This window comes from Puma concolor, chromosome C1, assembly GCF_028749965.1.
Source record: "Puma concolor isolate L17-30 chromosome C1, mPumCon1.1.hap2, whole genome shotgun sequence".
Taxonomy (NCBI): Eukaryota; Metazoa; Chordata; class Mammalia; order Carnivora; family Felidae; genus Puma; species Puma concolor.
Genome location: NC_141674.1, coordinates 65,427,358 through 65,440,254, shown reverse-complemented (window position 1 = coordinate 65,440,254; position 12,897 = coordinate 65,427,358). Strand labels below are relative to the sequence as shown.

Here is a 12,897-nt window from a genome sequence, read left to right as displayed (position 1 = left end):
ACTCAAGTCGTATGCTCAATGACTGAGCCACCACCCCTCCATTCCTGTTGAGTTTTTTTTTTTATGTTTATTTATTTTTGAGAGAGAGAGAGAGAGAAAGTGGGAGTGGGGAAGGGGCAGAGAGAGAGAGAGACCAGAGAATCCAAAGCAGACTCCACGCTGCCAGCACAAGCTTGATGTGGGACTCAAACCTGCAAACCGTGAGTTCATGACCTGAGTTGAAGTCTGATGCTCAACCAACTGAGTGACCCAGGTGCCCCCAAGTTCTGTCCATTTTAAGGGTGCCTGAGTGGCTCAGTCGGTTAAGTGTGACTTCAGCTCAGGTCATGATCTCGTGGTTTCCAAGTTTGAGCCCTGCGTCGGGCTCTGTGCTGCCAGCTCAGAGCCTTGAGCCTGCTTCACATTCTGTCTCTGTCTCCCAAAAATAAATAAATGCTAACTTTTTTTTTTAAGAAGTCTAAGCCTGGGGTGCCTGGCTGGTTCAGTCGGTAGAGCAAGGGACTCTCAATCTCAGGGTCGTGAGTTCAAGCCTCAAGTTGGACATGGAGCCTACTTAAAAATATATAGGGGCATTTTATGCCCAGTGGGTGGCTCAGTCCATTAAGCATCTGACTCTTGATTTGCCTCAGGTCGTGATCTCATGCTCCATCTCACGCTTGAGATTCTCCCTCTGTCTCTTTGCCCCTCCTTTGCTTGAGCATGTGCACACACACACTTTCTCTCAAAAATAAAAATAAATAAACATCTTTTAAAAATTTGACATATTTAAGAATGGGGCAGCTAGATATTCCAACAAAACAGAGAAGCCAAGTACAGAATATGGTGTTTAATAAACTATTTAAAATAATGACAATACATGATGGTACAGACATACACTCCCAGAGATATATATGTAAGAAATTACCGATGTTGTTTGTCTCTAAGGACGGGAACCGAGAGGATCGGTAGCATATTTATCACTGTACATTTTTTTGCCTCTTCTTTATTTAGTAGCAAGTATATATCCTACCTATTTAACAAAATTTTTAAACCATAATAAGTCAAAAAAAATACTAACTTTATTCCTCACTTGTCAATCAATACTATATTAATGCTTCAAACAACAAGGTGAGGAACTCCACACTTGGCTTCAGCAAGCCACATACTTTTACCTACGCAAGCTCATCATCTTGTGACCTAGTACAAAGTCTGGCTGTATCTTCCAGCTTTTTTGCAGAACATCTAGTTTTTTGTTTAGATTTTTTGTGTTTTTTTTTAAATTACTATTTTAGACAGAGAGAGAGAGTGCAAGTGGGGGAAAGGGGTGGGGGGAGGGAGGGAGACAGAAAGAGGAAGGGAGAGAGGGGGAGAGAGGGGGAGAGGGGGGAGAGGGAGGGGGGAGAGGGAGGGGGGAGAGGGAGGGGGGAGGGAGGGGAGAGAGAGAGACAGACAGAGAGAGAGAATCTTAAGCAGGCTTCACACTCAGCACAGATCTCAACCTAGGGCTCCATCTCACGACCCTGGGATCATGACCTGAGTGGAAATTGAGTTGGACGTTCAACCTACTGAGCCACACAGGCGCCTCAGAAATATCTAGTTTGAAGCAATACTTCCAGATCAGCACTATTCTTACAGGACCCCATGTACCCATATCACTTGCTTAAAAAAAGCTGGAACCAAACTGGCTGGTTATTTACCAAAAGGGAAGTTTTACTTGCCTAAAGAAAATAGACTCAATAAGATGATTTAAGGTTCTTTCCATACTAAGAGCTATCTATAATTATATGACATTTAAAATAATTTCTTTTTCTTTTTTTAAGTTTTATTTTTATTTATTTTGAGAGAAAGAGAGCAAGTGGGGGAGGGGCAGAAAGGGAGGGAGACAGAATCCCAAGCAGGCTCCACACTATCAGTGCAGAGCCCGATGCAGAACTTGAACCTATGAACTGTGAGATCATGATTTGAGCTGAGGTCAAGAGATGGATGCTTAACCAACTGAGCCACCCAAGCGCCCCTATTATTATATAACATTTAAACCAATATATAACAATAGACACAAAAACAAACCTATAAAATAATAAATTTTTTTCTTTACTTACGGAGGCTAAACTCTGTGCAGAACCTGAATATTTACTGAAAAGTCCTCCATTAGCATAGTTACAAGACTGAGATCCTTTGTCTTTGGCAGAACTTAAAGATAATGTCAAATTTTGTCTACTACTGGAACAACTTGAACCTATCAAACAAATATATCAATAATATTAGAAGTATCAGTAACTCCAATGACAAATTTCCGATAAAATTTCCAAGTTTACATTATATTCCTTCAGAAAGCTTCTAATTTTAAAACTCATTTCCCTCAACTGTGTAAAAAGTGTACAGCATTATTAAAATCTACCTCTCTTTACAATTGTTTTTAACACTGCTAAAATATGCTTCCTAAATGAAGAATAAACTATTCATCTAATTAGTGTATTTGATATGATATTTGAATGACCTATTATAATCAGTTTAAAATACTGGCAACTATGAATCTTCAAGTTATAAATTAACAACATATAAGCACTTCCTTTCCTGAATTACATCTGTACCATTTCCATATTGCATTACATTGTAATTAAGTTTTTTCTTTTTCTGTATCCCCTAACCATCTATCTATCCATCTATGGCTGACATTGTATCTCAGTCTATCTTAATGCAGCAGTTAAGACACTACTCAATTCAATTCCTGGGACGTGTATGACCCTAAGCAGGTCACTTAAGTTTTCCTTATCTCGATTCTCTTTATGTCTAAAATGGAAACAATAACACAGGATATAGTCCTAATTCATAGAATTGTTATAAAAGTTAAACAATGTAGTGAATATACAGCATTTAACACTAGGCCTGAGATCTAATAAGATCTCATTAAGTGAGAGCCATCATTACTGTAATGTTCACTGTACTCGGCACAAAATAGTCATTCATTAATCATTTGCTGGACAAATTAATCACAAAAGCATATGATACTCTAAATAATAAATTAAAAAAAATTATAAGTTTTAAAAATAAGAAATTCACCATGCTCAAGAAGTTATTGGGTTTTTAAAAATTTTTTTAATGTTTTATTTTCAAGAGAGAGAGAGAGACAGAATTTGAGCAGGTGAGGGGCAGAGAGAGAGGACACAGAATCTGAAGGAGGCTCCAGGCTGTGAGCTGTCAGCACAGAGTCCAATGCGGGGCTCAAACTCACAAACCGTGATATCATGATGTGAGCCGAAGTCAGACGCTTAACCAACTGAGCCATCCAGGTGCCCCAAGAAGTTATCGTCATTGATACAACATGGCAATATGTACCATATCTCTAACAAAAACTACAGGTCTTTTAAAAGCCAGCAATTTTACTTCTATTTATACACTAAGAAAATAATCAGACAAGTATATTCAAAGCAAGAAAAACATTCTAAAGGGACTAACAGGGAATTGGTTAAATAAATTAGTGGATATGTTTACAAATTTAACACTAAGTACATATTAAAACGATAGAAATATATTTATTGACCTAGAAAAACAATTTTATATATTGTTAAATATTTTAAAAGCAGGCTACAAAAGGTGTAATCATAATTTTATTTAAAATACATACATCATCTACTTGTACATAATATAAAATTGTGTATCTCAATAGACTTAAATGCAAATAGAAATGGATAGATATATGCCAAAGTACTATAAGTCATTACTTCTGGGTAGCAGAATATCAAGTGATTTTAATTTTTTGTTTACTTCTCTGTATGTTCTATTCTTTCTAAAATTAATCTGTATTATCTGGGAGTTAAATATTAAGGAAAGACATTTTGGAGGCTACAGCACAGAAATCACTGCACTCCAGTTATGATTAATATATAAATCTTTCTATGATTTAAATATAAACTTTCTTTGTAGACTCAGTTCAGCTATCTCCACATACCTTTGTCTGATGCTGCTCTTTTAGTGTATTCAAGTATGAGGTGCTCTGGTTCCCATGGTAATATTTTTCCTTTCTTCTTTCCACGTCTTCTTTTAAAGTGACGGGCCAGAAAAATTACAGATACGGCACTCACTGCAGTTACCACAAACAGCTTTTTTGCTACTGGTGAAAATCTTATCTGGAAAAGATGTAGTTAGATTGAAAAAAAACTTCTTATATTTGTTCACTTTAAATAAAGATGTAAGAGGCAAACTTATTCTTAAGATAACCTAGTTCTAACTACTATGAGAAGAATATTATTTCACTCTTTGAATGACAGCTCAAATGAAAGCTGTCACTCTTTGAATGACATTTTGTTTAAAAACAAACAAAACGTACTAATATATTAATTTCTGAAAGTCTTAGGTAAATAAACAGTATTACCACAAACATCAAAAGGAGCACAAAATAATTCAACCCCATTAAAACCTGTTGAACAACTAATGATTAATTCATGCAACTAACTGAATCATAGCAAGATTTTAAATTACAGGAATGATTAATTCAGAGATTTATTTATGTATTTATTTTTAACATTTATTTATTTTTGAGAGAGAGAGAAACAGAGCATGAGTAGAGGAGGGGCAGAGAGAGAGAGAGAAATGGAGACACAGAATCCAAAGCAGGCTCCAGGCTCTGAGCTGTCAGCACAGAGCCCTATGCAGGGCTTGAAACCATGAACTGTGAGATCATGACCTGAGCTGACGCTGGTTGCTTAACCGACTGAGCCACCCAGGCACCCCAGTTCCGAGTTTTAAAACATACCAATTTTTTTTAACTATCTGGAAATTTGAGCAAACATGAATTAACTTAATTTCTAAATAGAATCTGAATAAGCCCTTTTATGCATGAATTATTCAACAAATATTTACTCAGCATTTTACAAAGTACCACACTGTGCTATGAAAATTAGAATTAAAATCTTATTGTAATTCTATTCAACAAGCAACTATCAAATGCCTTTCATTGATTAGGAAGCACTAGGCATAGAGGACACAGATCTTGCCTCCTTCAAGCAGTACGTTATAGTAGAGACAAATATATTCACAAGTAATTACAATATAGTGTGATAAATACAGTAACATAAGTATACACTAAGTATTCACATCACCTTCACATAAGAGGTAACTAACTTTGTCTTGGGGGACAGACACAATCACCTAAAATACAGGAGAACTATAAAATAAAGCCATAATCTTGGGGTGTAGAGGGCTGGAAAGAGTGTCACTTTCAATGAACAACAAAAACAAGCCAGACAAATGGCAAGTTCTCAATTTTTCTTGAAACCATCACAATGCTGAGGACAGAGGGCAATCACTTGGCCCCAAAATTAAGGAGACACAGGTATCTGCAGGGAGAGATAGGGCATAAGCACTGGCATGCAGAGATAAAACACAGCAGGACATCAGTAAGAAGAGTTCAGCTAGTATGGCTGGTAAATTGGTGGAGACAGTAGCATTGGTGAGAAAGGGTAAAGCACCCCCAGGAGCACGGGGGATGTTGTAAATATGGGCAAAATCCATACTTTTTGCAGGTTTTATCTTCACGAATCCCACCAGGCACTACTCACAGAAAAGACTGCAAGACTCCTAAGTCTCCCCAATGGTGCAGAACCGAGGGAGGGAAACAGGAGTTTCTGTGGAGGGGCATGAACTGCATCAATACCCTTCTCTATTCCGTCAAAAGAACAAAAGACATAAACTGTAGGATGCAGCTTTAACTTTCAAAGGAAATACATACCATTAAACACTTATATTAAAGAAGGTGTAAAATCCATAATCTGAGTTTTTACTTTAAGAAACTAGAAAACAGATGAACAAATCCAATCCAAAGCAAGTAGAAGACAGGAAGTAATAAAGACTAAACAGAAATCAATGAAATAGAAAACTAAATCAAAAGCTTATTAAAAAGAAATCAATAGATTCACTCCTGGCTTTTGGCAAAAAAAAATAAAAATAAAAATTCAGTAAAACTGACAAACCTGAAGCCAGTCTGACCAAAACAAAAAAGAAAGAGAAAGAAAGAGAGAAAAGATGAAAAGACACATATTACTAAAATCAGAAATGAGAGAGGCATTGTCACTAAAGACCTCACAGATATGAAAAGTATTACTATGAACAACTCTATGCCCATAAATTCACTCTGGAAGAAATAGATAGAATGAATAGTTACATATGTACTAAAGAAATTGAATTTGTAGTTAAATAAAACCTTTTAACAAAATTATTAGGGCAAATTCTACCAAATATTTAAAAAAGAAATATTAATTCCATTCAATGAGGGACTACTTCCCAATCATATGTGAAGCTAGCATTACTATTAATATCAAAACCAAAGACGTTACAAAAAATTATAGACAAATATCTATAATGTAGATAGATTTTTTTAAAAGTCCTTCACAAAATAGTAACACATTGAATCCAGCAACATATACAGGAGATACTACAGGAAATAAATACTACAGGAGAGTCTGGGTGGCTCAGTCAGTTAAGCATCTGACTCTTGGTTTCCACTCAGGTCATGATCTCAAGGTTTGTGGGATCAATACTACAGGAGAGTTTGGGTGGCTCAGTCAGTTAAACGTCTGACTCTTGGTTTCCACTCAGGTCATGATCTCAAGGTTTGTGAGATCATGCCCCGCATCAGGCTCCATGCTGACAGCACTGCTTGGAATTCTCTTTCTCTGCCCCTCCTTCCCCTCTGAAAATAAATAAACAAACTTTAAACAAAAAATGAACACTATATATGACCAAGGAGTGTATATCCTAGGAATGCAAATCTGGTTCAACATTCAAAAATCAATGTAATTTACCATAATAACAAACCAAGAAGAAAAGCCATAATATAATTTCAATAGATTCAAAAAGAACATTTGAGGGGCCCCTGGCTCAGTCAGTTAAGCATCTGACTTTTGGTTTTGGCTTAGGTCATGATCTCAGGAGCACACTGGAGCACAGAACCTGCTTGGGATTCTCTTTCCCTCTCCCTCTCCCCCGCTTACTCTGTCTCTCTCAAAATAAATAAACTTAAAAATTAAAAAAAAATTTAAAAAAAGAACATTTGAAAATATTCACTATCCACTCATGATTTCTTAAAAACTCTCAGCAAGTTTTATACAAATGCATGAATATTCTAAAAATCCCTTTCAATGAAAGCAAGTAGATTTCCTTTCCACACTGAATAATTATCTACTCAGAAGGTGTTGCTTTATTGAATGAGGGTGTCACACCTGTTCCAATGTCCACTTGTTAAGAACCTGTTAGACTTGGCTTTGATTTCTGATTGAAGAAGTAAGTGAGCCCCCCTAAATTTGGCAACTCGTAGACCCTGTTAGAAAATGGTGTGTGGTTTTGGTTTCCACATTATACAATATATAGGGAAATTGGAAGGAGTTCAGAGAACAGAAACAAAATGATTAAAGGGTTGGGGAAATAAGGAGCTGGGATTATTTTATCTGAAGAAAAGCTTTCAGGGAAAGCAAGATGGTGTATGTGTGAGTGTGCATGTGTGTGTGCCAAAGACAGAGTCAAAGAAGCCAAATCTTAAAGGCTATGTGTTTGAGCAGGTTTGATTGGCCTTTGTAGGCCATCTGGAGTCTGGTGGAGGGAGTGAGGAGAAGCTGGTCTGCCTTACCAATTACTGGGAAGGAGAACAAGCAATTTAAGAGAAAGAGGGGGGACTTGGCAAGAATCAGGCAGGAATTACTTTAGCTAGGGGTTCTGTCTCAGACCTACTTCTATTATAATCTTCAAATGTAGCAAGAATTTTTGTCTACGTAACCCTTACATTTCAGCTTCTACTAGATTTGAAAAATATGATTAGGTATAGTATATCTAAAACTACTTAATGATAAGCCATGTCCTATTTCTCTCCAACTATATGATGAAATCTTGAGATAAAGTTTTTCTTTGTCTTCTCAAAGAAAAAAAATAAATAAATAAAAACTCTCAGCAAATTAGGATTAGAAGGTGTGTGCATTAAATAGCGTCCCCTCAAAACTCATGTTCACCTTGAAGATCAGAATATGATCATATATGGGGCACCCAGGTGGCTCAGTTGGTTAAGAATCTGATTCCTGATCTCAGCTCAGGTCTTGATCTCAGGGTTGTGAGTTCAAGCCTGGTATTGGGCTCCACACTGGGCATGGAGCCTACATTAAAAAAAAAAAAAAGAAAGAAAAAGAAAAACAGAATATGATCTTATTTAAAAAAATCTTTGTCGATGTAATTAAGGTAAGAATCAAGATGACATTGCATTGGATTAAGGTGGACCGTATGTCCAATGAGTGTCTTTATAAGGGATTAAAGGACACATAGAGACAAAAAGGAGAAGGCTATGCAAAGAAGAAGACAGGGATTACAGTTATGCTGCCACAGTCAAGGAATGCCTGAAGCCAACAGAACCAACATCATATTAGAAGTAACAGCCAGTGCCAAAAGTCAAGAAAGGGGGCGCCTGGGTGGCGCAGTCGGTTAAGCGTCCGACTTCAGCCAGGTCACGATCTTGCGGTCCGTGAGTTCGAGCCCTGCGTCAGGCTCTGGGCTGATGGCTCAGAGCCTGGAGCCTGTTTCCGATTCTGTGTCTCCCTCTCTCTCTGACCCTCCCCCGTTCATGCTCTGTCTCTCTCTGTCCCAAAAATAAATAAACGTTGAAAAAAAACAAAAAAACAAAAAAAACAAAAGTCAAGAAAGAAGGATAAAAGAAATACACATTGGAAAATAAAAAGTAAAACTGTCTCTATCTGCAGACAACTTGATTGTCCACATGGAAAATCCCAAAGAATCTCCCCGCAAATTCCCTAGAACTGGTAGGTAAATAGGCTACAAAGTCAATGATAGCAATAAGCAAATGGAATTTGACATTAAAAAGCAATACTACTGGGGCACCTGGGTGGCCTAGTCAGTTAAGCATCTGACTTTGGCTCTAGTTATGATCTCACCGTTAGTGAGTTCAGGCCCCACATTGTGCTCTCCGTTGACAGTGTAGAGCCTGCTTTGGATCCTCTGTCTCCCTCTCTCTCTCTCTGCCCTTCCTCAGCTCGCATGCATGCCCTTTCTCTCTCTCAAAAATAAACATAAAAAAAAAAAAAGCAATACTACTTATAACAGCACCAAGTAAAAGAAAAAATAGAGAAAATTTTTAAAAATTCAGTTAACAACAAAACACTAATCAAAGAAATCAACAAAGATAAAAGGAGATACATCATGTTCATGGACTGTAAAATGTCATTCTCTCCAATTTGATCTACAGAAAATAATAAAAATCCCAGCAAAAATTTTTGTAGATATTGGCAGCTTATTTTTTAAAAAATTAAAGAAAGGCAAAGGAAGTAGGATAACCAAAATAACTGAAAAAGAACAAAGTTGGAGAACATACTCTAGCCAATTTCAAGACTTAAGTATAAAGCTACAATAATTAAGAGAGTGTGGTATTGGTATAAACATATAGATCAGTGCAACAGAATAGAGTTCAGAAATAAACCTGCAGAAATAGTTAATCTATTTTTGTTGAAAGTAAAAAGGAAATTCAAGGAAGAATTTTTAGAAGAAAACAGAAAATCTATGTAATCTTGAAATCACCCAAACCCAGAAACCACCTGGGTGTCCTTCAACAGATAAATGGATACACGTTACATCCATATAATGGAATACTCAGCAATAAACAAGGACATAATATTCAGATACATAACAATGTGAATGGATTGCAAATATATTATGTAAAATGAAAAAAGCTAATTCCAAAAGATTATATGCTGTATAACTCCACACTATATACAATAATTCATGCACAGATCATAAACTTAAAACTATAAGGACATAAACTCTAAAACTATACAGTTCTAGAAGAAAGCATAGGAGAAAATCTTTGTGAACTTCCACTGGGCAAATATTTCTTAGAGATGACACAAAGCCTGATTCATTTTTTAAAAAAGAAAAGTTGACAAACGGATTTCAGAATCAAAAACCTCTGCTCTTTAAAAGGCACCGTTTAAAGGGGTACTTGGGGGGCTCAGTCAGTTAAAGCATTGGACTTTGGTTCAGGTCATGATCTCACAGTTCGTGGGTTCAAGCCCCACGTTGGGCTCTGTGCTCACAGCTCACAGCCTGGAGCCTGCTTCAGATTCTGTGTCTCATTCTCTCTGCCCCTCCCCAGCTTGTGCTCTGTCCCTCTTTCAAAAATAAACATTAAAAAACATTTTTAAGACACTATTTAAAAAAATAAAATAAAATAATAATTTAAAAAGAGGATGTCTGGGTGGCTCAGTCAGATAAACATTCAACTCTTGATTCTGGCTCAGGTATTGATCTTGCAGTCTGGAGACTGAGCCCCTTATGGGGCCCCCCTACACTGAGCATGGAGCCTGCTTGAGATTCTCTCTCTCCCTCTCTCTCTCTCTCTCTTATAAATAAATAAATACATACATACATACATACATACATACATACATACATAAATAAATAAATAAAGGCACTTGGGTGGGTGGCTCAGTTGGTTAAGCATCAGACTCTTGATTTTGGCTCACATCATGATCCCAGGGTCGTGGAATCAAGACCCATATGGGGCTCTGCGCTGAATGTGGACCCTGCTTGGGATTTTTGTCTCTCTCTCCTTCTCTGTCTCTCTCCTTCTCACTCTCTCTCTCTCTGTCCCTCCCCTCACTCACACTCTCTCTAAAAATAAAAAATAATAAAATAAATAGATAAGAATAAAAGTTAAATAAAAGGCACTGTTTAGAAGTAGAACAGGCAATCTACAGACTAGGAGAAAATAGTTGTAAATCATATGTCTGAAAAGGAATTATACCCAAGGTATATAAAGAATTCTCAAAACTGAATATGAAAACAAAAAACCCAATTAAAAAATGGGCAAAAGCTCTGAACAGACACATCAACAAAGACTTATGGATGGCAAATTAGCATATGAAAGCATGTTCAACATTACTGGTCACCAGGGAAAATCAAATTAAAACCACAAGAAGGATTCCTGGGTGGCTTAGTCAGTTGAGCATCCAACTTAGGCTCAGGTCATGATCTCGTGTTTCACAAGTTCAAGCCTTACATCGCACTCTGTGCTGACAGCTCAGAGCCTGGAGCCTGCTTTAGATTCTGTGTCTTCCTCTCTCTCTGTGCCTCCCTCACTTGTGCTTTGTGTCTCTCTCACTCTCAAAATAAATAAACATAAAAAAATTTAAAAATTAAAAAAAAATAAAACCACAAGATTCTACTACATACCTATATTAGAATGGCTAAAATTAAAAAACTGGCCATAACAATGATATAGCCACTTTGGAAGAAGTATGGCATTTTCTTTAAAAATTAAATACATCCCTATCTTGTGATTCAGTCATTCCACTCCTAAGTACTTACCCAAGAAAAATGAAAGCATATGTCATACAAAGACTTGTATTGGGATGTTCTTAGCAACTTTACTTACAATTAAAACACAAAACAGGAAACAACCTACATGTCCACCAAAAGATGAACAGGTAAACAAACTGTGCTGATACATACAACACATATATATTTCAATATAATCAGACTACTTGAAAAAAAAACAGGCAAAAGAAAGTACATATTATATAATTCCATTTTATATAAAACAGAAAATTCAAATTAATCTAGAGTGACAAAAAGCAGATCAATGGTTGCCTGGGGGGAAGGGAGGGAGGGGAGTGGGACAAGGAGATGCGAAGGGAGAGATTACAAAGGGAAATAAATTTTTGGAGCTTATGGATATATTCATTAATCTGATTGTGGCAAGAATCAAGAATTGCACAAGTACATACAAATGTACGTCAAAACTTAAATTGTAAACTTTTTTTTGTTTTTGTGAGAGAGAGAGCATTGGAGCGAGTATTCCAGTATTTTCTGGAATACTAGAAACGATTTACTTCCATTTACCATTAGCATTTGGCCTCAAAGACTGTGGTCCAACAAAAAAATTAAAACTATTCTTAAAACTATTCTTACTCTACTTTTCTTCCAAGTCCATTTAAATTCCTTCAACACTATCCAGAAAAAGTAGAACATTCCAGTATTGTCTCAAATATTTTCCCTTAATGATCTTTAAGAATTGGGGCACTTGGGTGGCTCAGTTGGTTAAGCATCCAACTTCGGCTCAGGTCATGATCTCACACTTTGTGAGTTCGAGCCATATGTCAGGCTCTGCACTGACAGCACAGAGCCTCACTTGCCCTCTCTCTTTCTCAAAAATAAATAAACATTTTTAAAAAAAGAATTATTCTCTTAAGCAATGTCTCTACTACAGGTATCAGCAAATTTTTATTTCTTTCTGTTTCTATGTTTTTCGCTCTGGAAACATATCTTCAGTGTTCATAGCAATTAAATGAGATTTGGAAAAAAACAGCAATTCCTTGAATTAGGATACTAAAGATCCAATGATAAAATAAATACTAAAAACAGCACTATTATTGGGATACCTGGATGACTCAGTTAGTGGAGCGGGCAACTCTCGATCTCAGGGTTGCAAGTTCAAGCCCCATGTTGGGTGTAGAGATTACTCAAAAATTAAATCTTAAAGAAAAATTCTAATATTTTTATTTTATATTAAATATAAAAAGAACTCTATTATTAAGAATACCTTAATTTTCAATATATTGTATAAACTGCCATGACCTCATTACCAAAAAAATATTACCCTTAGATCAAATGTAAAGATTATTTACTGCAGGAATAAATGTAAGATAACAAAATTAAAACCTCCATTAAAGAAAATAATCTATCAATACAGGTCCAGTCACAGCTAAGTGATCATGTCTGCTTAAACTGTCAGCTCTATCCAAGGGCACTGAAGTTAGAGAACTATTCTATTAAGAGATAAAAGTACAAAATTAAGGGGTCCTTGTGTGGCTCAGTCGGTTAAGTGTCTTGATCTCAGCATCATGAGTTCAAGCCGCACATTGGGTTCCT

At 36.4% G+C, this 12,897-nt stretch overlaps 1 protein-coding gene across 3 annotated transcripts in view; it reads right to left on the bottom strand.

Moving 5' to 3' along the window:
- The window catches only part of MIGA1 (mitoguardin 1), a 104,645-nt gene that overhangs the window by 77,199 nt on the left and 14,549 nt on the right, over positions 1-12,897 (bottom strand). For all 3 annotated transcript variants that reach the window (XM_086717361.1, XM_086717363.1, XM_086717362.1), the window contains exons 3-4: positions 3,929-4,106; positions 2,079-2,215 (exon numbers count right to left, since the gene is read on the bottom strand). In XM_086717361.1, coding sequence (XP_086573487.1) covers positions 2,079-2,215; positions 3,929-4,106 — 315 coding nt within the window. The remainder of the gene's footprint in view (positions 1-2,078; positions 2,216-3,928; positions 4,107-12,897) is intronic.